The 23,122-nt window shown below is 40.9% G+C and overlaps 4 protein-coding genes across 6 annotated transcripts in view; 2 read left to right on the forward strand and 2 right to left on the reverse strand.

Moving 5' to 3' along the window:
• glrx (glutaredoxin (thioltransferase)) lies at positions 1-2,905 on the forward strand. The gene is made up of 3 exons (XM_077725659.1): positions 1-255; positions 838-969; positions 2,578-2,905. The coding sequence occupies exons 1-2, from the start codon at positions 49-51 to the stop codon at positions 949-951; spliced, it is 321 nt and encodes a 106-aa protein (XP_077581785.1). The 5' UTR covers positions 1-48; the 3' UTR covers positions 952-969; positions 2,578-2,905.
• On the reverse strand, positions 1,160-18,998 carry rhobtb3 (Rho related BTB domain containing 3). Its single transcript, XM_077725652.1, has 13 exons — positions 18,735-18,998; positions 17,667-17,898; positions 16,026-16,218; positions 13,230-13,387; positions 12,927-13,035; positions 12,146-12,341; positions 11,852-12,048; positions 8,559-8,668; positions 6,775-6,880; positions 5,937-6,110; positions 3,476-3,642; positions 3,268-3,364; positions 1,160-2,702 (listed from the first exon to the last, which is right to left on the reverse strand). Coding segments are annotated over exons 1-13 (1,860 nt in total). The 5' UTR covers positions 18,737-18,998; the 3' UTR covers positions 1,160-2,583.
• nudt2 (nudix (nucleoside diphosphate linked moiety X)-type motif 2) overlaps positions 3,490-23,122 on the forward strand; it is a 22,302-nt gene continuing 2,669 nt past the window's right edge. Inside the window, exons 1-3 of one of the 2 annotated variants that reach the window (XM_077725655.1) lie at positions 3,490-3,547; positions 20,009-20,088; positions 22,770-22,896. In XM_077725655.1, the coding sequence (XP_077581781.1) occupies positions 20,032-20,088; positions 22,770-22,896 (184 nt within the window). In that variant the 5' untranslated portion in view covers positions 3,490-3,547; positions 20,009-20,031. Of the gene's footprint in view, positions 3,548-20,008; positions 20,089-22,247; positions 22,339-22,769; positions 22,897-23,122 lie in introns of those variants that run through there. The other variant, XM_077725656.1, reaches the window with a different exon arrangement.
• On the reverse strand, positions 19,927-21,873 carry rfesd (Rieske (Fe-S) domain containing). Of its 2 annotated transcripts, none has more exons than XM_077725658.1 (4): positions 21,716-21,873; positions 20,903-21,042; positions 20,657-20,691; positions 19,927-20,537 (listed from the first exon to the last, which is right to left on the reverse strand). In XM_077725658.1, the coding sequence occupies exons 2-4, from the start codon at positions 21,036-21,038 to the stop codon at positions 20,235-20,237; spliced, it is 474 nt and encodes a 157-aa protein (XP_077581784.1). In that variant the 5' UTR covers positions 21,039-21,042; positions 21,716-21,873; the 3' UTR covers positions 19,927-20,234. The 2 variants fall into 2 exon arrangements, with proteins under 2 accessions (XP_077581784.1, XP_077581783.1); XM_077725657.1 differs by having other exon boundaries at positions 21,622-21,721.

Below are 23,122 nucleotides of genomic sequence, written 5' to 3' on the forward strand. Positions count from 1 at the left end.
GCCCAGTTCCAGTCTTCTTATTCGCTCACGTTTATCCGAGAAGTCAAGATGGCGCAGGAATTCGTCCAGGCTAAACTCAAGGGAGACAAAGTAGTCTTGTTTATTAAGCCTACATGTCCGTACTGTATTACGGCCAAGGACGTTTTGTCCAAGTACAAGTTCAGGCCGGGACATCTGGAGTGCATTGACATCAGCACGCGACAAGACATGGGCAGCATGCAAGACTACTTTTTGCAACTCACCGGCGCCCGCACCGTGAGCCTCTTTATTCTCTTCTAAATAAAAAAAAACATTAAACGAGCAGAATGCAATTGCCGAGATCGTACAAGGAAGCGTGCAATCCCGCAAGTCTAATTATCTTATTATTAAAAGTTACGCCTCAATTTAAGATGCAAAGCGACATTCTCATCATGTCAACACGAGAAACTCCTTGCCTGCATGACATAGCATTTTCGTCTTCCTGTTTCTTAAATAGTAAAAGTACTTCCTGACAAACAACAAGTTTCTGACTTGTTTCCCACTGGCTTTATTTTGGAAATTTTCGTTTGGAATCTAATCGGTATGCACTTAAATTGGGCAACAACAAATAAAAAACATGTCGTTTTTTTATTGTTTTTTGTTCTATTTTGAGTAAATAAATAAACGGGTTAAAAATAAAACATGTTTTTTGTTTTTTGGGTCTACTTTGGGTAAATAAATGGGACAAAAACCCCAAACCCAACCCCATAAAGATCTGGCATCCCTGCACCAAAGTCAAGGGGAATACCCACTGCACAATCAGGTGCCACTGACCAATATATCAGTGTGAGTCATAATTAGTTTACAATTTTTAAACAGGTCCCACGCGTGTTCATTGGAGAGGAGTGTATCGGCGGTGGCAGCGATGTGGCAGATCTGCATAAGAGTGGGAAGCTGGAAGGAATGCTGCAATCCATTGGGGCTCTGCAATGACCCAAGCTAAAATATCAGGTAACGTAAAAGGTGAATTCAATCTGTGATCGAGCGAAATGGTCAACATGTAGTAATGCATTACGCATACTGTGTTATGATGATCATTTATAGTCAGATTTTGGTTTTCAATATGGTCACATACTGTTGCTTCATTAAATGTGCTTGACAAAACACACCCATCCAAAAAAAGTTTCTTCACTGCATGAAGTAGAGCGCTTAAATTATTCATTCATTTTTCGTTCTGCTTATCGGCATTCTTTGAATGCGCAGTAAACATTTATGTTTAATCAAGAATGTCAAAGCTTTTATGAAAAATCATCAATGATACAGTACAGTGAAATAAACTAACCAAAAATACTGTTGCGATATAAAAATGTGTATACATTACAAAAATAATCACAGCACCAATTAATCATAATTAACTTAAACTCCTTCAAATATAAGCTGATACAACACATTTTGTATCCAACCAGAGGCATTATGGTTTTTCATGTACCTACATATGGATGAATATGTAACTTCCCCCTATATCTTAACGCTCCTGATCATGCGAGAGAGTGCAAAGTTATTGCCTATCTATTACTAACTTGGATTTGGTGTGTTCAGCAGTCAAATGTTCAGTACATTGATTATTTAATTACACTCGGGGAAATATGTAATGTCCATGTGAAACACGGACTACAAGCTCAATTGAATGCAATGTCATTAAATGATCCCATCTGCAATCCAATGCGTATGCACACAATAAATTGTAATAAAAATGTGCTGCCTCGCTTTTCAAAATTCCTCCTCATTACCATTGATTGGTCAATGCTGTGCTGAAAAAATATGAACTAAAGCCCCTTGCTGGATTAGTTCTCTATGTCTGATAGAGGCATGATATGCAAATGTTTTAATTGTGTCCACTACTCGGGAGCTACACATCCTGACATGGCAAAGTGTCAAGTAGAAGGAGAAAACCACACAAGCTTCATCCTGCTTGTTTTAGCATCCAGTTAAATAATTGCTCGCAACTGTTTGAAAGGGCAAATGCTTCATCCTGATGGGGTGTCCGTCCAGTCTGTGAATGGTTGGTTGTCCATTTAATGGAGCCATTTAATGTCAATGTTTTGAAAGTCACAACACTGCAGAGATTGACCTGAAATACAATCTCTCAGTGCATTTGTTTTATTTTCATTAGGATCAATTCATGTAGTATTCCCGTAAATGGAATTGTCTGTCGTATGTGCAGTCACACATGAGGTTGCAAAATCCAAGCAAAAATTTCAAAGTTGGGAACTTTTTCATGTGAATTCATGGTAGGAAGGCTGAGGAGGACTTGACGCATAATTGTGCCAATAACGCTCAGATTTGATGCAAGTATTTCAGAAATGGAACAATAATTGAGGCTAAAGCAGCTATCTATTTTCCATCAATTTGTCCTCGTTTACATCAAAATTTCCCCAATTCAAATGGAAAGTTCTCAATTTGGAATATTTCCCTCACTGTAAGATTTTTTCACTCTTCCATCCATGCCATGGCAATCCAGTAGATGATGTCTCTTTTCTTGACACTTTGCTTCTAGTAAAGGGACTCAAATGTATTTGTCTTCTCTTTTTCATGTTGATGGGTCTTCTCCACATCCAGCTGTCATCACATGACAGTGCAGCGAGACTTGCGTAATTTGCGTCGCCGCTGCTGGTACTCGCTGAGCTCCTGGAGATATCCTCTGGACGGCCAACGTAGCCTTTCCACCTGCTCACGCTCTTCTTCTGAAACACATATGCGGTACTGTAAAATCTCACATCCATGTTGCTGTACCAAAACCTCAAAAAGAGATTAGTTTTTGCTCTGTTTTGGCCTTTGACTTTTTCTTGTGCCTTTCCCTGCCCGTCCAAAGTTGAAAAATAAGATTGTGTGTTAAAAGGGATGGTAATAATAATAAAAAAAAATGTACCAATGGGTTATACCGCAATTTGCCTTTTATTTCCTTAACTAACATTTTAGGGTTTCTTTATTATAGTCATGCTCAGTGGTAGAGTTGTCATTTCCCAAACCTAGAGGTTGTGGGTTTAAATGCCCGACCTAGCGATATGTATATTCTAGTCCATGTTTACCTATCAATTCTTAAGCCTATTTTTTTCCCTCATGGCTCATTAACTATTATAGCTTAATTGTGGATTTAAAACAGATACATGAAGGATCACAATGGCACTTGGGATGTATTGTATCTGTATTAGTTTATTTTCACGGACTAAATTTTGGTAGGCTCATTTATTATAGTCAATAATTGTAGAATGATTGTTACCTGAAGTTATCATGTTAGCCAACACTCACCTGAAAGCTCCAGGAAGTCAGGTTTATGACTGAAGATCAGGTAGTTGTTGGCAATGAAGTGGAGGAGCCACACATACAGCTGCTCTGCATTGTGACACTATCAGAAACCAATTTTACCCAAAATAATGTTTGAATACCTAAATTCAATGAAAAATCCGATTTTAAGAGATTTCTTCAAAATGGTGTTACCCATCAGGGACTGACTGACCTTTGCCCGTCTGAGAAGTCGAACCACACTGATGCCGGTTGACGCCAGCTCTCTACTGGGCATGCTTTGAAGGTAAGCGCACACACACACCTCGCACAGATGCTGCAGCCTTTTCACCTGGTACATCTCCGCACACACCAGCACGGCCATTGCCTGCAGCACGCTGGCTGTAATCAAAAAGCACAACGAAATGTCTCTGAGTAGTCTGAGTAGAGGTTACTCAAAAGGAGTACAATGTATGAAAATGGTTTGTAGTGCTTACACATACAAATTTCCCTTTTAGTTAGCACCGCTCTGCAGTTTTTGGCATTTCTTATCATCAAGAATATTCCAGATTCCAAATCAGTGTATTGTACCTCACTACTGTTCCAGTGGAGATCATTCATTTTTTTCTCATTTACTCCAAATGTAATCTATGTCATAAATTAAGTATAGTCTTTTATGGCTCTCTGCCTGCTACCTATACTGACCCAATGACTACTAAATTGCTCTATTAAGAAGCAAGAACATTCATAAAACTGAATATCAAAGTTGTAGCTACTGTTATCAAATATATTTTATTAGGATGTCAACGGGCTTTTGCGAAAGGTCAATTGTACCGTTACGCTGCCCCTTGCCCAGGACTCCCTTGAAAGGGATTTCCTCGTAAAATATAGGTTAGATACAATTATAACCAAAACAAACATCATTGTTTTGATTTAGTAGAAATGTGATTGTTGCACAACCATATCGCTGTGGAATTCATAGCAGTTCTTTCTAGCGTTAAACTCTCATTAACACTACCAGCAGGTGCAGGAGAAATAACACCGCTGCATAATGTGTGTGCTTGTGTATGTGTGTCTGTATTTAGGTCACATTTACTATGATATCAACTATACTGTTGCTCATCCCAAGATGTCAAATGACAACCAGTACTGTTACGTAAACTCACTATGTAAATAAATACGAGACCTGACTGCCGTCACTCAAACAATGTCCCCCTAGATCAGATTTGAACAAAAACCAGCACCCACAAAGGCCCTCGAGGAACGGTTTGCCCACCCCTTTAGTTCCTTGAATAAAGTAGCTTGTGGGCACCTTAGCAAACGGGAGGTATGCTTTTGTCATGCAGCACGTCATAATCAAATTAAAGTACTCTATGCTTTCCGGTCTCTGTGCACAGAACATACTGTAGGCTTTGTGCGCTAGTATAAGGTATGGGGATCATGCAAATTGTAGCCTCCATCCTCCATGCGAGCTAACCTTGCTTTGCCCTTGAATCGTGGGCTCTAACACAGTAGTCAGCAACTGCTGCCTCAGGACTTGTTCTCTTCTTTATTGATAGCTTCAATGACTCAAAATGAAATCCTATGGTTTGAAGCCAACTTCTTCATCCTCCGTGTATATTCGCGAAAACTGTCTTTCCCTCAAAAAAACATCTCAACTTATTAACATGTTATTACCAAAATATGAATTGTATAATGATTCATTCAAAATGTTGCATTGAAGTATGTGTACGACTAATGAAGTGTCCTGTGTCACTTCTTGCCAGCAAAGTCTTACAGGGATTTATTCAAGAAAGAACTCTTACATTAGTGGTGTAATATAGTTTCTCATCACATTGTGGTTACACATGACCTCTTAATGTCATTGTAAACACACTGTGATCTGAATATCATCTCAGCAGAGAATAATACTTTGTATTTACACTTCAAAATTCAAGATGAACAGTGACATACGGAGAAAGAAGGGCGAAACAGTGAAGACAGCAGGTTTTGGCCCAGATGAAATGGCAACGCCATGGGTGGATGTTATCACTGCAAAATCTGATTTCATATTAGGCACATTGCAGTTTTTTTCTCACGCCCCCCAGGGAGCGACAGAGGCAGCATGTTGCAGTTACACAGACGGTAGATGCGACATGTCATCTGTGCTTGTGTTGTGACCCTCAAGTCATTTCTCATCTGGTATCGGAGCGTATTAATAGAACACAATGAAATACAATGTCCACTATTAATAAGGGAGCCTGTGGTCTGTTTTATGTAGATGACTTTTTTTTTTTAACACCGAAATATCGTCATAGAAAATGCATACATTCCTGGGGGAAAACTCCCCATCTTAAAGTCACTATCAAGCCAATATTAGCTATAAATGTTCATTTGTTTTCAATTGATTATTATTATTTTTTTTACTACATAAATATATTATCAAAACTCAAAATATGCAGCACACGGATAATTATTAAGCACACGCATTGTTTTTTTTTTTTTGTTCGTTTAACTTTGGATTTGGCCTCAGCGGAGGTTGGCGTTTGACCAAGTGCCGGGTTATAATGACAAAAACCTTGATTTCTCGTTCAAATTCAAACGCAAAGCTTAAAAGAGATTAAATGAATAAAATATTGAGAGAAAATTTCGGCATCATACTCAGATGGAGGATTTAATGAAGGCAGATGAAGAATGCGTGCTTGTAGTAAACGTACCAGGACAACAAGAGTCAGTGTAGAGGTACTCCAGGAATGATAGGAAGGTATCTGAGGACACACCGTGGATGGGCACCACTCGGCTGCGGGCCTCTGCATATTTGCCGCTAAACATGGCCGCCATGACGTCGCAGCGTGCTACCAACACTGCTCGGTGTGCTGGCAATACACTCCCTAGAAAACATCATACAAAAGTAAATTTACACAGCAAGTGCAGCAAAGAGATGGATTGTGATGACAATCTCCTAAATGTGCAGACAATGCCGTTATTGTATACTTCCTAAGGGAAAGAATCTTGTGTAACAAATTGAAAAAAAAGACCATTTTATTTTTCCCCCCATGTCTTCCTAGCAATCTAAATATAAAGCTTTGAGCTTGAGCTTTCTGGCAGTTGCAGGCAGGACAATTTAGCTGGCATTATGAGTAATGATCTTTCAAAATGGGCTATTGAAATCAACGGGAAATAGTGACACATTGAGCCAGTTCACAAGCCGTGATATTTTTGTTGAGCGCCATTCATCGCCCGGTGACAGCTCTGCCAGCACTCAAGTGGCAATTACTCTTAAAAAAAAATGAACAAAATACACTCGCTAGATAATCTGGAACGGGTTGGAGCTCACGGAGAACCAAGTGAAGCCAATCTCGTTGTGCTCGTTATCTTATTAGCCAGCGGTTCTTTTATAAAGATACAGTGGGAGGAAAAACAGCTCGTCCTTTGGACTTTTTTTTTAATCTTATTTTATCTTGTCTGTCAGTCAGCAAGCTCATAATTCAATCAAGTCTGATAAAATGTGACCTTGCACGTTCATTTATGAATGTTAAATGCAGTGTTACCCACCCTGCACCATGAAGATGACATCCGAATAAAGAGGGGAATTGAAGAGGTTGACAAGAGTCTGGGGGCCGAGCTGGGCTGCCCTTGCGCTTGGGGTGTCTCTGGTGCCCTACACGTGCACGGGAAACCACACGAGGGGAACACAATGGGTTAACACCTGAGCTGGAAGTCAAGCTGTTACAAGGCAATTGATATTCTGAACATTTATCACGCATCCCCAGCGGAATACATATGGCACCCGTGATCGTCTCTCGCACAGTGCTGGCCAGACAGAGCTCGATTTGCGATGCCAAGCGCGTCCGAACAAAGCTGAAAAGCAGGTGCCCTCGTTCAATCCCGTCCCTTGAGCTATTAGAAAAATGCCTGTACTTGCAATACGTATATTCTACACGCTACAGTGACAAGATAAGTGCAATTATGTGGTGGAAGGATTCGTTTGAAATTAATCCATCAGCAGAGCGCAGCGACGTGTTTCTCATGCAGCCCAAGTTTGCCACGGTGCAGTACACTGCATCAAATTCAAAGGTGTCTCCACTCCTGCTCCTCCCATCTTTTATTTATTTACCCTACAGGTCCAAGTGCCCAATTCCGATTTAAGCGCAACATCAAATGGTACTTGAACCATCGACTGAAACACATCCCATGTGGTTGTGCCGTTTCTAATCGTAGAACACATGAATAAAATAATTGGTATGCACAGAAAAGCAGATTTCACATATGCCTTGACATCCTTTAACGATTTTGAAGAATAACATACAAAAATAGATAAATATAATGACAATGTTGTCTCACCAGCTGCCATTGACGGCGATAAATGTCCAATCCATTTTGACAGGGGTGGGTTGTTAGCGATTGATCGCTGACAGATCAATATGTCCGAACACATCCATCATTACGTGCATCTAACAGCCACCCGCCACCTTTGTTCACCTCACTCAACGTCTAGACTCCTCTAGCGAGGAACAAAGATATCTTGTCCATGAATTTCATGCATGGTGTCTTGTAGATAATCTTTTTTGCTGGTTTAAAAGCGTGTCTTGTTTATCAACTGTTAATTCCCACAGTATCCAAGGGGAGATTAAGGTGACTAAATATTTAAATATGGTAATTTGAACAGCACGGTGTCAAAACAAGCCCTGACTAATTGAGGGCAATTTACAGACATATTTAGATCCCATCATAGAGCAGGTTGCCGACCGAGTGTTAGACTCGCCGGCCTTACAGATTAATTATCTGGAGTTTGCACATTCTTCCCGGGGTTGTGTGGGTTTTCTCCGGATACCCCGATTTCCTTCCACATTCCAAAAACATGCAAAGTAAGCTGGTTAAAGACTGAATTGCCCTTAGGTATGATTGGTTGTCCATCTCTTTGTACCTTGCAATAGGCTAGCCACCAATTCAAGGTGTCCCAGTCAGCTGGGATAGGCTCCAGCACCTCCGTGACCCTAGTGAGGATATAGCGGTTCAGAAAATGACATGAGATGAGCTAACATAGGCTCCAACAACCCCCACGACCCTTGTGAGGGAGGATAAATGGTTCAGAAAATGAGATGAGATGAGCTGACATAGGCTCCAACAACCCCCGCGACCCTTGTGAGGGAGGATAAGTGGTTCAGAAAATGAATGAATAGAGCAGGTTTTTCATTTGACAAATAAGTGTAAATCACTGTCTCCACCTTAGTGCCCAGAGAAGCATATGTTTGATGTCAGATCTCGGTTATTTCTATACTCTCCTGATATAAGAGAAGTAGGAAAGAAAAGATGAGAGGACAAACTGAAGAACTCACCCTCTCTCTGCCAATAAGAGATCGTATGCGCTCCATAAGCTGAGCCACAGCAAGTGAGTTCTTTAGTTTCTCTTCCAAGGCCTCCTGGAGGTGCTCCCACTCCCACGCTCCTACAAAGCATCAACAAACAAACACTTGGATTGAACCTCAAAAGTAAAAAAAGTGCATTCCCAACGTACATTGTTGCAATCCCCGTGTTGTGAAAACCCACGTCCGTATATCACACAGACTTAAAATGTCTGTTACATCATCTACAATGGTTATGATCAGACATTCATTTTGAAGTTTTCTTTCAAGTGAAGGTTGAGTCCAAATTAGAATGAAATATACACCGTCAATGGTGCTTTGCAAATAGCTTGAGTTGCATAAAAACAATATTTTTTTTCATTGTCACTGTACAGCAGTCATTTTTGTGGCATTTCGTTTTGACGTTATGTCAGTGAAAGGTAGTTTTGTGAAAAGTGTGAGCCTAAAATATCTTCTTCACAGGTAGTTCTGTCTTTTTTTTAACGTTTTGCATTAAGTCAAGACACCAGCCTGTCATGGTGTCTTGATGATAAAGTCTTCATAGATCACCTGCTCAATGATGCACAGCTTTTATGGTTAAAGACAGGCGCTGAAAGGTATACTTTCAGACAGGAGGGGAACAATTGTGATTGATTTTAGAATCATGGATTTTGAAGGCTGGTGATAGAATCCAAACTCTTTTTTTTTCGGAGATGTGAACAAATATCTACATTTATGATTAGATAGTGGCTCCTGTCTCACACACACATTTCCAAAGCTTAAAGGAATCATCAAAAGGAGGCATTTTACAAACACATTTTCTTTTCTGAAACACACTAATATGACAGCTAAAAAAAATTAAATTCATGAGACAGGTGCCTTTTGCTCCCCTTATCTCGTGTGCTATTTGAAGTTGTTGGTATTTTAGTTTTATTTCATCACATTAACAAGATGTTATTTCAAAAGGACCCATTTTACTTACACATTTTCTTTTCTGACACACCTTACCCACCAATATGAGCTAAAAATTAAAAATTCATGATACAGGTGCCATTTGCTCCCCTCTAACTCATGTGCTTATGTGTTATTTGAAGTTGTTGATCTTTTAGTTATACTTAATCACATTATTAAGGTGTTATTTCATTTTTAAGAGAACAGCTTTGGCTGTTTTCGCTTCCTGGGTGAGAAAAATCTCATGTTGGTGTTGATCATGGAAAAAGAAAATGGAATAGATTCATTGGTGCTCTTTTAACAACACAATGGTATGCTGATTATTAGAACCCTGGCCTGGTGTGTGTGTGTGTGTGTGTGTGTGTGTGTGTGTGTGTGTGTGTGTGTGTGTGTGTGTACAATATTAAAGCACTGGCAAATCAAATAACTCAAAGGACTCTACAAAACGAGACAGTCTCACAACATTAGCATCAACCTAGTAAAATTATGGACTCTATGACACACAGTGACAAATCAGAGCGTGAAATTATTTCATGAGGGGAGTTTTTTTCTTAGACACCTAATCTTATTCTCAAGGAGAAAATCAGCTAAAATAGCATTTGTCAAAAAGCAAAGAATAGCTTGTGATGTGCTTCCTTCCCGACAGTAAAACACAAAAAAGTAACAATTTAATGCATATTAAATAGAAGCACAGAGGTTAACGTTTTCCAGCCTTTTTCTACACTAGATTCAACATTGTTTCCTTGCAGTGTCTTGTGGAAATGTGACATTTGTATTCTGCTCTTCGTTCCTCATCCCGCAAGCTCAAAAGCAGCACACACACACACATTGTGTCCTCCTTTATGCTACATCTCCTTCCCTCACGTCAAACCTTTTTCTTTTTTTAGCGTTCTTTACAACTTTCTCTTCATTTGTCTACTCTGACACATGAGAAAAATCCACAATGCAAACCGCAGCACGCTTCTTCAAGCATTGAGCGATTCTTCTTTATGCAGTACCTCCAAGAGTCTCACCCTATAATCTGCTCACATAGCACAAGGCAATTGTGTTTGTGTTTCTCCTGCAAGTGTGATAACAAATGTGAGCGTACACACGTTCATCAGTGCACTGCATTGCTCACCAACACATGCAAAGCAGCAATTCAGATGTTTGATTCCTGTACTAAAGTCTTGCAATGAAATGCCCCACAATCTCACACACAGCGAGTAAGGACAGATCTGCAAAATTTAAGCCGCGTGCCGAGAAGATTTTCATGAAGCGCTGAGTATATCACACGCTTATTAAACCAGGCTTCATGTCCTATAAGAAATGCACTAGTGGAAGACTTCTTTTTTTGATTTGCACGTGATTCCATGCACTACGGAGTGGTACCTCGAGATACGAGCTTAATACTCGTATGTCGATTTTCTATCAAATGAACGTTTCCCATAGAAATGAACTAAAAATAAATTAATTTGTTCCAACCCTCTGAAAAAAACACCCAAAACAAGATACTGGATTGGATTTTTTTTTAATTTGTTCTAATTTGCCATCTATTAACATCGTATCTCAGGATAAATATTTGCCTGAAATGTTACTCGTATCTCAAATTGCTCGTATGTCGCGGCATTCATATATCAAGGTACCACATTAATTCTAAATGTGTTTGTGTCAAGTTGAAAATTTCTTCATAAGCAGTACAGAAGATATATTTATATATTGATATAATAATTTTGAAATCTGCAACCGATTCAGGGCGCCCTGTACCTGCTGCCAATAGTTGGCCGGGTTAGGCTCTAGCACCCCCTTTGTGAAGATAAGCGGTACAGTAAAGGAATGAATAAAAAAAATGGAATGTTCATGGGCTTTTTGGTGAGAAAATGTCGCAACACTAGGACAGTTGGAGCAGACAGCAGAACGCCAAATTGGTTTTATAGTAGTTGGCAGGGAATAACAGAATCGGTAAAAGCATAATTTACTTTCTGAGGAAATTGTTGCGGTAATGGGAAAGATTTGCAAGGCATACAAATGTTGCTCTAAAAGAGATGAGTGGTGCGTTGGCATTCTATTTATCCGATGCAGTATATAGTAGTGTGTGATGATAAATCAGAATCCTGGTAGGCAGGAAGTCAAGAGTTATTATGACTGTTCATAGACAATGTGAATGAAACAACAGTAAAGAAAAAGCCCCGACTTCCCCTAAATGGAAGCAAAATGCGTTTGGTCTAAGCTCATCAAAGAATAATTTCACTTTCACTGGCCACTTTATCTGGGGTGACTGATCACACATCATGAGGAAATGACAAAAAGCAAAACTTGTGGAATTGGCACTTTCATAGCCATTTCATGGTGCTTACCTCTGTAAATGAACATCAGAGTCTCCCATAAGCACAGACATAAAAGGGGATCCTTCACCACCAGACGAGAGAGACGACCAGCCAAATGTCCCTCAGATCGAGGCATGTCATCAATAATTCCTCCATCCCAGTTGGAGAGTAACGAGTGAGGGGCTCCATCCCTTTCCCTGCAGACACAGCGTGATTGCGGCCTTTCCCTGTCAAACCAGACACAATTCAGCGCAAAAAGAGGAGGTGGGCACCTGGCGCGTACAGATGGGGAACCTGCTTGATAGGATCTCATACATCTCCCACCTGCTCTTGGGCCCCAGAAGCAGCTGTCGAAAATAGGGGCTGACAGCGCACAGCACAGACGCGTGCGCCCATCCCAGTTCTTTCCCGGATTCCCCTGCATAGAAGGCCACGTCGGCAAACTGGGCGCCACGTTCCAACAACCACTGCATGTCTTGGGAGAAGCTTGACTCCTCCACTCGAATGGGGGGGAGGCGAGCTGAGCAAAGGGAGGAGGGGAAAGTGCTGAGTAAAAGGGGTGCTTCTTCATAGATGAAAATATTCCTCTCATTTTTTGAACCCCTTTATCCTCATTAGGGTCGTGGGGGGTGCACACCATGAATTGGTGGCCAGCCAATCGCAGGGCATAAGGAGACAAACAACCAATCATGCTCACACTCATACCTAGGGGCAATTTAGAGTGTCCAATCAGCCTACCATGCTTGTTTTTGGAATGTGGGAGGAAACCGGAGTACCCGGAGGAAACCCACGCAGGCCTTTGGAGAGCATGCAAACTCTACACAGTTGGAAATGACCTGGATTCAAACCCAGGATCCCAGAGCTGTGAGGCCAACACGCTAACCACTCGCCCCATTCTTCAACCCATTGGTGGTATATAATTTTGGGACCATAAACCAGCTTTGCAGAATATATAATGAACATTTTCACTCTATCTTTGACTTTTTACCAAGACTTTTTACCAAGACGTTTTTGTTGACTTCACCCAGGAGTTTAAAATACGGCGATTCCGTAAAATAATGGACAAAGACTATTATTGTTTGAAAGATCAACTTATTCTTCTGACCTGGTTGTTCCAAGTGAGGCGGGCGAAGCTCGTTGACTTTATTCGCTCGCCTCTTTTCTGGTTTCTCTTTGGCTTTGTGTTTGAGACACTGAATCATGAAGTACTCCAGCTGTACAATACAGAAACACACCAAAAAAAACATATAAAAATAAGTTGTTACATCATGTGTTCTTCGCTTTGGGAACAAATTGAGCCCCTCATAAGATGTTCTATCTTAAAAATGAATAAGCCTGAGGTGTAGTGAGTATGAGTGTACGTGTGTGCAAGTAAGCGGTGTGCCTGTGTGCGAGTGTGTGTACCTACCACGCTGCCAAAGTAGCGACCCACGAACACATGGTTGAGTGAGGGTAACTCCAGGTACGTGGCCCCCAGGTCCCGGGACAGCTGCAGACCTTCACTGTGAGGCACGCAGCTGCTCCAGTCAGACGCACATAGCGGGCATGTGCAGGGAGGCCCCTCGTCTGTGTAGAAATGGCATTTCAACTGTAACTTATTTTCCTTAAATATTGAATTCAAACATAAACGATTTAAAATAACATTTAACTGAAATATAGCAATGCAAACTGTTGCGTTTCTTTAGTCCATTCTCCTTTGAGCATACAAATTTGTATTATAAAGGCTTCCACGGGTAGGAAAAATATCTGTGAAAGTTCAATATTACACTCATGTGAACCCTGTGACCGGGTAATGGCCTGTCTGTGAATTTTTGGCATGTAGACTAAGTTCTGGCACACAATTGCTGACCCAACCGAAACACAAAGTGACAGTAAAGTTTTTCTATTCATCTCGTGTGCCAACCCGCTAACCTCACAAACACAATGGATGGTGGACAGCACAGAAAAAACAGCTGTGTGGCTAAAGCCATCCTACGGTCATGTTTTGTAGAGGTTGGTGGTTGGCTGTTTTTTCCTTGTGTGTCCTTTCCATGTGATTTTTCATGAATCTCACCTGCTGTGTCTTTTCTGGCTCTCCATCCCTTGTACAACCCAGGTGTTTGTTATTGTCATCACCTCCTGTCTGTGTATTCAAACCCTATGTTTGTGTGCACCTGCATGGAAGTAATTTCTGTCTTGGTTCTGTTTTCCTGTCGTCGATGTGCGTCTTCCCTGTTTTTTTCCCCATTTTTTAATGTTTGTAAGGTTATTTTGTAGTTATTTTTCCCTGAAAAGCATTCCTTTTTTGTTGCTTGCTGGCTGTTCCTGGGTTCCATCCTCGCATATTTTGGGCGCGATTTCAATTGTTTCTTTAAGTGTGCCGCAGCAAAGCCTTTATTACTGATGATCAGACAGAGGAACACAAAAGAACGGAATGAATGAGTTCTATTTAGTGAATGAAGACACTTGTTCCCATTGTGATATCCAATTTTCAATATGTAATATTCACAGTGGTATTCTGGCAAGGACCAGCCACACTGAGCGATGTGCGCATGGCGAAAAAAAAAGCGAGAAAATTAGAAGAATTATCTTGCCGGAGGAAAAGGGCTACAGGGAGACAGAACAAGAGAGAATGAGTGAGACACGGCTAAGTGCTGAGGCATTTGATAAATCATACTGCTAATAACCTGCAGGCGTTCGGCCAAGATTGTGTGTGCGTGTGTGAGAAAAAGTGAAAATGGAGGAAAGGGAGGGCTGTCAGGAGATGATTTGGCACGCCAGTGTTGTGTTTACGTGCACGAGGGGCGCGCGTGTGCCCTTGACAGAGTCGTGTGCCCTGTGCTTTAATGGCCACGTTAATGCGCGTACTGCAGCGGTGGTCAAAGGAAAGCCGCAGGAAGCAATTTTAGCTCAGCTGTCATTCACGGGAAGAACAGAGTTTCGGTAGCAGTGACAAAATACAAACACGAATGCCTTCTGTCTGCCCTCGTGCGACACTGAAAACACAAGCACACACACACACACACACACACACAAACCGCGAGCACAAGTCGACTTAAGCTCTGATCTTTCCGGGACGCTTCACTGGAATCATCACGTAGAAGGTTGAGCAGGAAAGCTAAAAATACACAACTCGGTGAATTTGACTGGCTTGTTTCATAAACAGCATTGGGTAAAAGTTAGTGCATGTGCATATCTTTTCTAAAAAAAAACATGATAGCATTTTTAAAAAAAGGATGTAGAAAGAGAAACAGTAATGGATGCTGGGTAACATGTGCGCCTATAAAAAGTCTGGACCAGTGACATCTGGAACATCGCGTGACCGGACGTTTGGTTGCCGGTCTTTTGGTCGCCGGTCAAATTTACTTAGACATTAAACAGTACTTAGATATTAAACTCTCTCTTAGATATTAAACTCTCTTTCATGAATATCTTTTTGAGAGCTGGCTTCAACAGTAAACTCTCTGTCACCATTTGACTGGCGACCGAAAGACCGGCGATCAAAAGGGACCAAAAGACTGGCGACCAAAAGACCGCCGACCAAAAGACCGCCGACCAAAAGACCGCCGACCAAACGTCCGAGCACCGGAACATCGTGTTAGTGTATGGATCTTGGTTTTATCCTGTTATACTGCTTGTGAAGCTTGCCGACTTGTATTTTTAGAAATGAGTTACACCTGCTCAAAGAGTTACTGGAACTCTCTTTTTTAAACATCCCTTAAAAGGTGGTGAATCCCAAATTTGCTCGTAGGATGAGCATAAAAAAACAAGTATCCAACTTAGCATTCCTATAAATTTTGATTTTTCTCAAACTAGACATGCTAGCGTGCTCTGACACTGTTAAAAGACATAATGAATAAGTAATAATGAGAAAAGTTATTATTCCAGATGTGTGTGCCATTGCTTTAGTAGGTCACACCAGAGTAGTTTTCATTTTCAAAAGCCTTGTGACTTCTGCATTAACTTGTGCCTCATGTTGTGAGAACCTTCCGCAGCACAAGCGACCTAATCCTACATCAGCATTTTCTCTTCAAGTCATAATTGCAGTAGAATAAGGATATGCTAATTCATTTGAGAGGAGCAGAAGGCCAATAAAAACGGTAATGAGAAACCACTTAGTGCTTGTTTTCTAACGAAACATGTAAAGAACTAATCAGCAATAAATAAAAACATTTAAAAATCTAGAAAACCAGTTCAGATTAAAGTATTTTAAAAAGACCCTCACCATTCAGTCTGGCTCCAACTGCGACTAAGATGACGGGTACGCCCCAGTGCCTCAGAAGGGGACGCAGTCTTGGGGCATAGCCATTTCTGACCTGCTGAAAGGCCAGCTTATCGGTCACTGAATACTTGATGACCAGAATATCCGCCTGCTCAAGAACTTTACGTACGCAGGCCCAGTCGCTGTCCAGTAAATCCTGGAAAAGATGGAGACATATCCACTTAATCCAAAATGTACTGCAGTGGTGTCCGAAATATGGCCAATCTACGGCCAATTTTCATTGGTCCTTAGCAAATTATTGAAATACATGAAATATGGCCTGCACAAGAAGATTGAGTTCAACCTATGTTTTGTTGCAATTCTCAGCTTCAACAATAGATGGAGTTAGTCACTTAAACTGTGTCTGTTAGCTCAGGGTTAAAAACCTGACAAACGATGTAGAATTGCAGTATCTTATTTTCCTTAATTATGATTTTATTGAAAGAAAACCTAAGATGATATTTTGAGCTATATCTTGGTTGTGATTTTTTTTTTATATCAGTGCCCCACTGAGAAAAAGTATGGACCCCTAGGCATGATTATCATGAATACATGAATATTACCTCATATAACCTTGATAATCTTCCTCTCAATGTCCTCCAGACATTTTCTTTAAAGGATGCATTTAAAATTAATTTGGTAGTGTGAGATTTTGCTCATGTGGGTTATGCGATTTGCTTCAACAAAGGTTAGGACACACTAGTTTGACATTATGTGATTCTAGAAAGGAGAAACCAAGCTGACGGAAATTTTGTAAAAAAAAAAGAACCTTGGAGTCATTTGAATAAAGACAAAGCAGACCAAAAATGAATGACAGCCTATTTTGAGCATAAGACAGCTCTACAATAGAGTACATGCAGTACTATTGCAAAATCAACACGTTCTCTAAACCCAGTGATTTAAAAAAAATGATTATTCTGACATTCCTTCTGCAAAGATTATCTGTTGATTAGCATTATGGTGCACGTGTCCATATTTTTCATAATTTCCCGGAAGACTGAGGCAGGAAACGGCGTGTAATCAAAAGATAGTGTTCCACATATTGATTTTGAGTTGTGCAAACTTTGACACTGTTGACATTATTGAAAGGAAAATCTGTATGTACTGAGTGATCCAGTACAGGCACATGATTGAAGTGGATTTTGTGCTGCTTATCCATATTAGGAAAACAATATACGGATATGTTGGCCTTGCCAGGGAATTTTGCTCCATGAACACTTTACTAGTTAACGATCCTTAATTTGTAATGTGTGTGTGTGTGTGTGTGTGGCTCTCAATTGACACCACCCACACATGTTTAACAGCAAAAATGGAAAATGCGCACTGAAAAGTGAACTTGATTGTTCATTAAGAGACTCATTCATAGCACAAGAGGTAATCTTAATTTCGCTACTTCTTGTGATTTACTGACGCAATCTGAACAGTGGTGCACAACTAATTTATTTAATAAAACTTCTTTTTTGTTGTTGACACAGTTGCATAAACTGAATGAAAATGGGAGCTTTTGGAGGCTTTACTTTTAAATGCACAAGTATTTAATGGTAAGTGTTACCCCTCAACGTAGTATGATGCTAACACAAAAGCCCAAAAGTACTTGTGGCTTACCCAGTTGGGACAGTCCTGAACCACAATGGTAACATCTCCAAAGACACGTGAGGTGTACTCCATGAAAGCTGGGTTATGCAGGCTGCTCTCGAGATCACTGGGGCCCACCTGCGCCCCATGACCCAAGTAGCTCCACAGCAGGCCTCCCTGCAGCTGACCCTGGCCCATAAGCTCTTCCCCTGGCCCGACACCAACGGGACACTCACTCCCCAGGGCCACGATATGGATGGACCTGTAAAGTAGATAAATAAGCTATGGGGGAAAAAAAGGCACTTGCTTTTTCCTAATTCTGACATTTCAGCAGCCATTGAACCTCATTACAAAGCAAACAGTAATTACACAACTTCTCATTTCTCATTTTCTGAACTGCTTTATCCTGATTAGGGTTGCGGGGGGTGCTGGAGCCTATCCCTGCTGACTTCAGGCCAGAGCCAGGGGACAAGTAGACAGTCAACCATACACAGCCATAGCTAGGGGCAATTTAGAGCGTCCAATCAGTCTACCATGCATGTTTTTGGAATGTGGGCGGAAACCAGAGTACCAGCAGAATACCCACACAGGCCCGGGGGGCAACATTCAAACTCCACACAGGTGGGCGTGACCTGGATTTGAACCCAGGACCCCAGAGCTGTGAGGCTGAAGCACTAACCACTCCTCCCAATGGGCCGCCTTCTGTTAACTTCACTAATTAATTTATTGCCAACGAGTTTAAGCTTTCAAATCCCACATTTCCTCCCACATTCCAAAAACATGCATGGTAGGCTGATTAGACACTCTAAAAGTGCCCTGCGATGGGCTGGCCCCCGATGGGCTCCAGTACCCCCCGCGACCCTAATGAGGATGAAGCGGTTCAGAAAATGAGATGAGGAGACTTTACCATTTATGTCTACTGGCTACATTAGATGAAAAAAAAAAGTTCTCGCACATCCTTGATCACAAAAGATGGGACCTGATGGTCATTTGCGTCTGTTTTAATCGTCACAAATCGCCGCTGCTGTATACGGTCTACTTTGCAAATCTCACTTAAAAAAGCGTCCTTAGATGAGTTGGAGGTCACCGACAACTTACATTGCGCTCACGCCGCTATTGTTGCTCTACGTTGTTGGAGCGTGTCCTCCACCTCCTCCTCCTCTTCCTCCTCACGGTGCGTTTCCACACCAGTCTGCGGTAATCACCCTCGCCTTTTTCCGCAGTGAGCCGCGGCTCCACTACGCCGCTTAGTCGCTCTCATCGGTGGCTGGTCCCACTGGAGCCCCACTTGCACCAACTCGCATTCCCCCGCCTCGCTAGTCATTCATAAAAGCGGCGATGGCAGACACACAGACGGCTGGCTGGCTGCTGACTGACTGGCTCACTGGATGGCTGGCTGGATGACTGGCTGGATGACTGGCTGGATGGTTCACTGGCTGGCTGGATGGATGGATGGTTGGCTCACTGTGTTGGAATCCGGACAAAAACCTACAAGTTGCAGTTTCCAAAATGAGCCAGTGAAACAGACAGAAGCCGATCCTCACACGTAGCAGACCACGTAAATGACGTCGGACGCATCAACAAAGTCTTATTGGCAACAAAATCACGAGGGGGGCAAAGAAAAGCGAGAGGGAGAGAGAGAGAGGGGGATTGGGGGTCGTTGACGGATTGTAGAGCTCCCCTGACTCAGCAACACGCACGCGTGTGACGTCCAAAACTCTAATTTACTGATGGTTGGTCTGGCTTAGGTTTAATGGGCAAATATGTCATGAGATGGAAGGAAAAACTAGTACTTCTATCTATATGGAGCGCTTCAATTAACTTCAACATAATTCAATGACACAAGGTGGCGACAAAGAGTGACTTCCATTGTTCGGGGAAAAATAAGCAAATTGTTGATCTTTTTTGCATAGAAAGATGAATATATAAGTGCTCAACCATTCATTCATTTTTCAAACCGTTTATCCTCACATGGGTCACCGGGGGGTGCCAGAACTAATCCTAGCCAACTATGGGCACCAGAGGACACCATGAATCGGCCCTATCATGCTTACTGTATGGGATTATTACCCTTAAAAAACCCACACAATGCCATGGATAACATGCAAACTCCACACAGTGAGGACCCATGTGGAATCAAACCCTCATGCATTGCTAGATCACATATTTTCAGTGGCAATATGCATAAGGAGAATGTAAATGCATGCAAATTGCTTAGTGAAGCTATACTTTAAAGCACATTACTGTTATCAAGCCACAGGTACTTATGTTGTTTTAATACTTTCATTCCTACAATGTGCTAGTGCTTTGCAAACCAAACTCTGCGTAATAAAATGAATTCATAAATGTGTTTTTGTCAATCTGCTTGTTAGGTTTTAGCTTGCTTGCTGTTTCAATGAGGGTGATGAACAGACCGGAAGAGCCATTGATGATTCCTATTGGTGTACATACGGTATGTATAATACCAAAATAACACTTTTTTCCCCTTGCAAAAAGATTTTTTTTTAAATCTCAAATTGAATAATGTTTAAAAGAGTCAACGCTGGGACTGTATGATATGTTACATGAATGAATCTGGCAAGGCTGTTTCTTCATCCTTTAGGATGAATCTGTCCCCTCATTGGCCTCTGCCTCGGCTTCAGCTTTTGCCCTTTTCTCTTTGCCCTGTTCTCCCTGGAAGTAGTCTGACTCGATCCAACGGGGCATTTTTGAAAGCTCCACAAAAACATCTCCGTCGATTTCTTTCACTGTGTGGACACGCTGCTTCACTCCTTTTGAGAACCAGATGGGCACAGGCGGCTTTTTGCTTTTGTCAAGACTCTTGCATAAGCCTTCCCCTTTGGCAAGGGATATCTTGTACTTGTGTTTGGGGCAAATGATGCACAGTTGGCCACCTATTTCCTGTGCACGGAGAAGACAATACCGCAATTGCTTTTTTAATGATCATCAGAGACATAAAAACTCACTTGAGGGCAAATAAATTATAAATTGAATTTCCTTTTCTCTGAAAAGAGCTTCACCTCAATGTCTCCAGTCTCAAGATTTCCACCGGCATCTGTTAGAGAGGATAGAAGACCCATAGTTTGAAGGGAAAAAAAACAAGTATTGCTTGTGTATCATATGCCAAAATAGTAAAAAAATAAAGCCCATTGATACAAGCTTTATGGCAATTTAGCATTTGTGTTTTTAGGTTTAGTATACGTTTGAATATTTGCAATTATGTCGCAATCCGAGCCAACTTGCTCAATTATAGGACGTGCACTCACGATAGCAGTAATAGTCCAAAGCATAGAAGACTTCCCGGTGATATATGATTAGCACATCTCGATCCTCCAGTGTTTTGAATGTGCGCTTTGCTTTGATTAAGTCTTCTTTCTTGCCCACAAAATGGCACTGCTCCATGGCCCTGTGAATTCAGTCATGATTTTAGCAGGATTGGACGTCCACGCCATCCATTGAGTTAACACTTAAAAATGAATACATTTTAAAACACAATCTTTTTTAGATGATTCCGATCCTCTTGTAAAAGGAATTTTAAGTTGACCCTTGCGACTTTTGATTTTTCTAAAAGTGGCCCTTGGAGAAAAGGTGTTTGGACACACTACTACTACACCACCAATGACGTAGTCCATTTTTTTCCTCCCCACTGAAAATAGCAAGTAAATTTATTACAATGACATCACAAATTGTGACCTACATTATTGAGACACAGGCCCGTATTATATTCTTCTGTCACTATTCCATCCAGACATTCAATACGGCTCATCTCCATGTGCAGTCTTTCTGACAATATCACGTGATTATGTGACATTGTCATCTTGTTGCAGGGGAATCTGACCCCAAGAATGTTCAGAATGTGGAATAATGTGCACTTCAGTGCAGGCTGAGTAATCACAGTAGAGTGAGTCAAAGTCGCATGTAAAGAAGCCTCCAGCTTTCATGCGAGAAGAATTACATAAGAAGAAATGACATTTTAAAATATTACCTGCTCATTGGATCAAGTTCATTTGCTGGTCTTTCTGTCTATTATTTAGACAATTTTCAATTTGCTTATAAATGAGAATGCATCATCCGCTTACCTTACTTGAGCTGTTACGTCCCCGGTGACAAGCTAAGCAAGTATAACGTTTGCAATTTTGTAGTGTGGCCTCGTGTTTGTTATCTTCTGACACACGCTGCCTTCAGTGGTTTTTATCAACACCATCTTTCTCCTTTTTCCATCATGCACAACAGCTTTTCTGGTTCTTCTTCTTGATAATAAATGGAACAAAATATCATACATCAATGATGATGAAGACAATGTTTGTCGGAAATGACAGCTCTTAATTTAATAGTTAAGTGGTTGTCACTTCATTTATTTATTTATTTTTATTTTACTTTTTCAAATTTGCAGTTAATTTGAGGTGTGGCGTAAACTCTTATGTTTTGTGGACTGGACAAATTAACTTTAAAAACAGACCTTTGTAGAGATAGACTTGATTTATCATCTTAATTTTATTTTGTTATTTTGGGGGGGTCATTAACTTACAAACAAGGGTTTAAAATAGGATCATTTATTTAATTTAGACTTTTAGAGTCTTTCAAAGAGTGCGGAACCCATACGTTTGTTCATTTATCAGCCCGGACTGATTTCTGGGTGCACCTGTGCTCTGCTTTCTTTAGGCCGGTGGAAAACAAGCTAAAAAACATCTCTATATGAACTGTAAGTTCCATTAATTTATTTTCTAAGATGCATATCGATCACAAGTATGCAATGTGCATTTCACTAAAGTGCTACTGCATCACGTCCACAGCTAGAGGGTAGTTCCTTAAACAAATAATAATTACAATTCTGCAGTATACAGGCATTTTATTCCAAATTAAAATTCCTGTCAAAATCAGTGTTATCTTTTTTAAAAGACTATATGGATTCCTATTTATTCTTCCACGTTATAAGGCTGTTTATTTTGTTTGTTCCAAGTAATCTACTTGATTCCGCCCTTTATACTTATGTATTTACTTTAGTATTTGAAGGCAAATATGACACTAATGGCTCTGCCCCGATCACTGTGTACGTGTTAATATATTGTGCAATCGGCGTAAAGGCCTACATGGTAAATTTACCATAAACATTTTCTCCCTCTCTACCACAAGATGGCGCTGCGAGCCTGCGGCTTCATTGTGTTTCGACGCCTTGCAAGTTGTGCTCCAAAGCCGGACAACATTGAGTACCTACTCTTGCAAACCTCCTATGGAGCGCACCACTGGACTCCACCTAAAGGTTTATATATTTAAAAAAAATAAAAAGAATAAATGGACCAATACATTTCATCATTGTATTATAATTAGTATTGAAATTGTCCTTTTAATTGTACTGTTCATGTTCTGACATCACTAGATGAAGAATATATCCAAGAAACACAGATGTGCAAGTCACACAGAATGTGACTTGCATATTATAGTGTTAGGGTTAAAATCCCGCATTTCCCAAATAAACCTTTTCTTTA

The sequence above is a fragment of the Stigmatopora nigra genome, chromosome 10, assembly GCF_051989575.1.
Source record: "Stigmatopora nigra isolate UIUO_SnigA chromosome 10, RoL_Snig_1.1, whole genome shotgun sequence".
In the NCBI taxonomy this organism is placed as follows: domain Eukaryota; kingdom Metazoa; phylum Chordata; class Actinopteri; order Syngnathiformes; family Syngnathidae; genus Stigmatopora; species Stigmatopora nigra.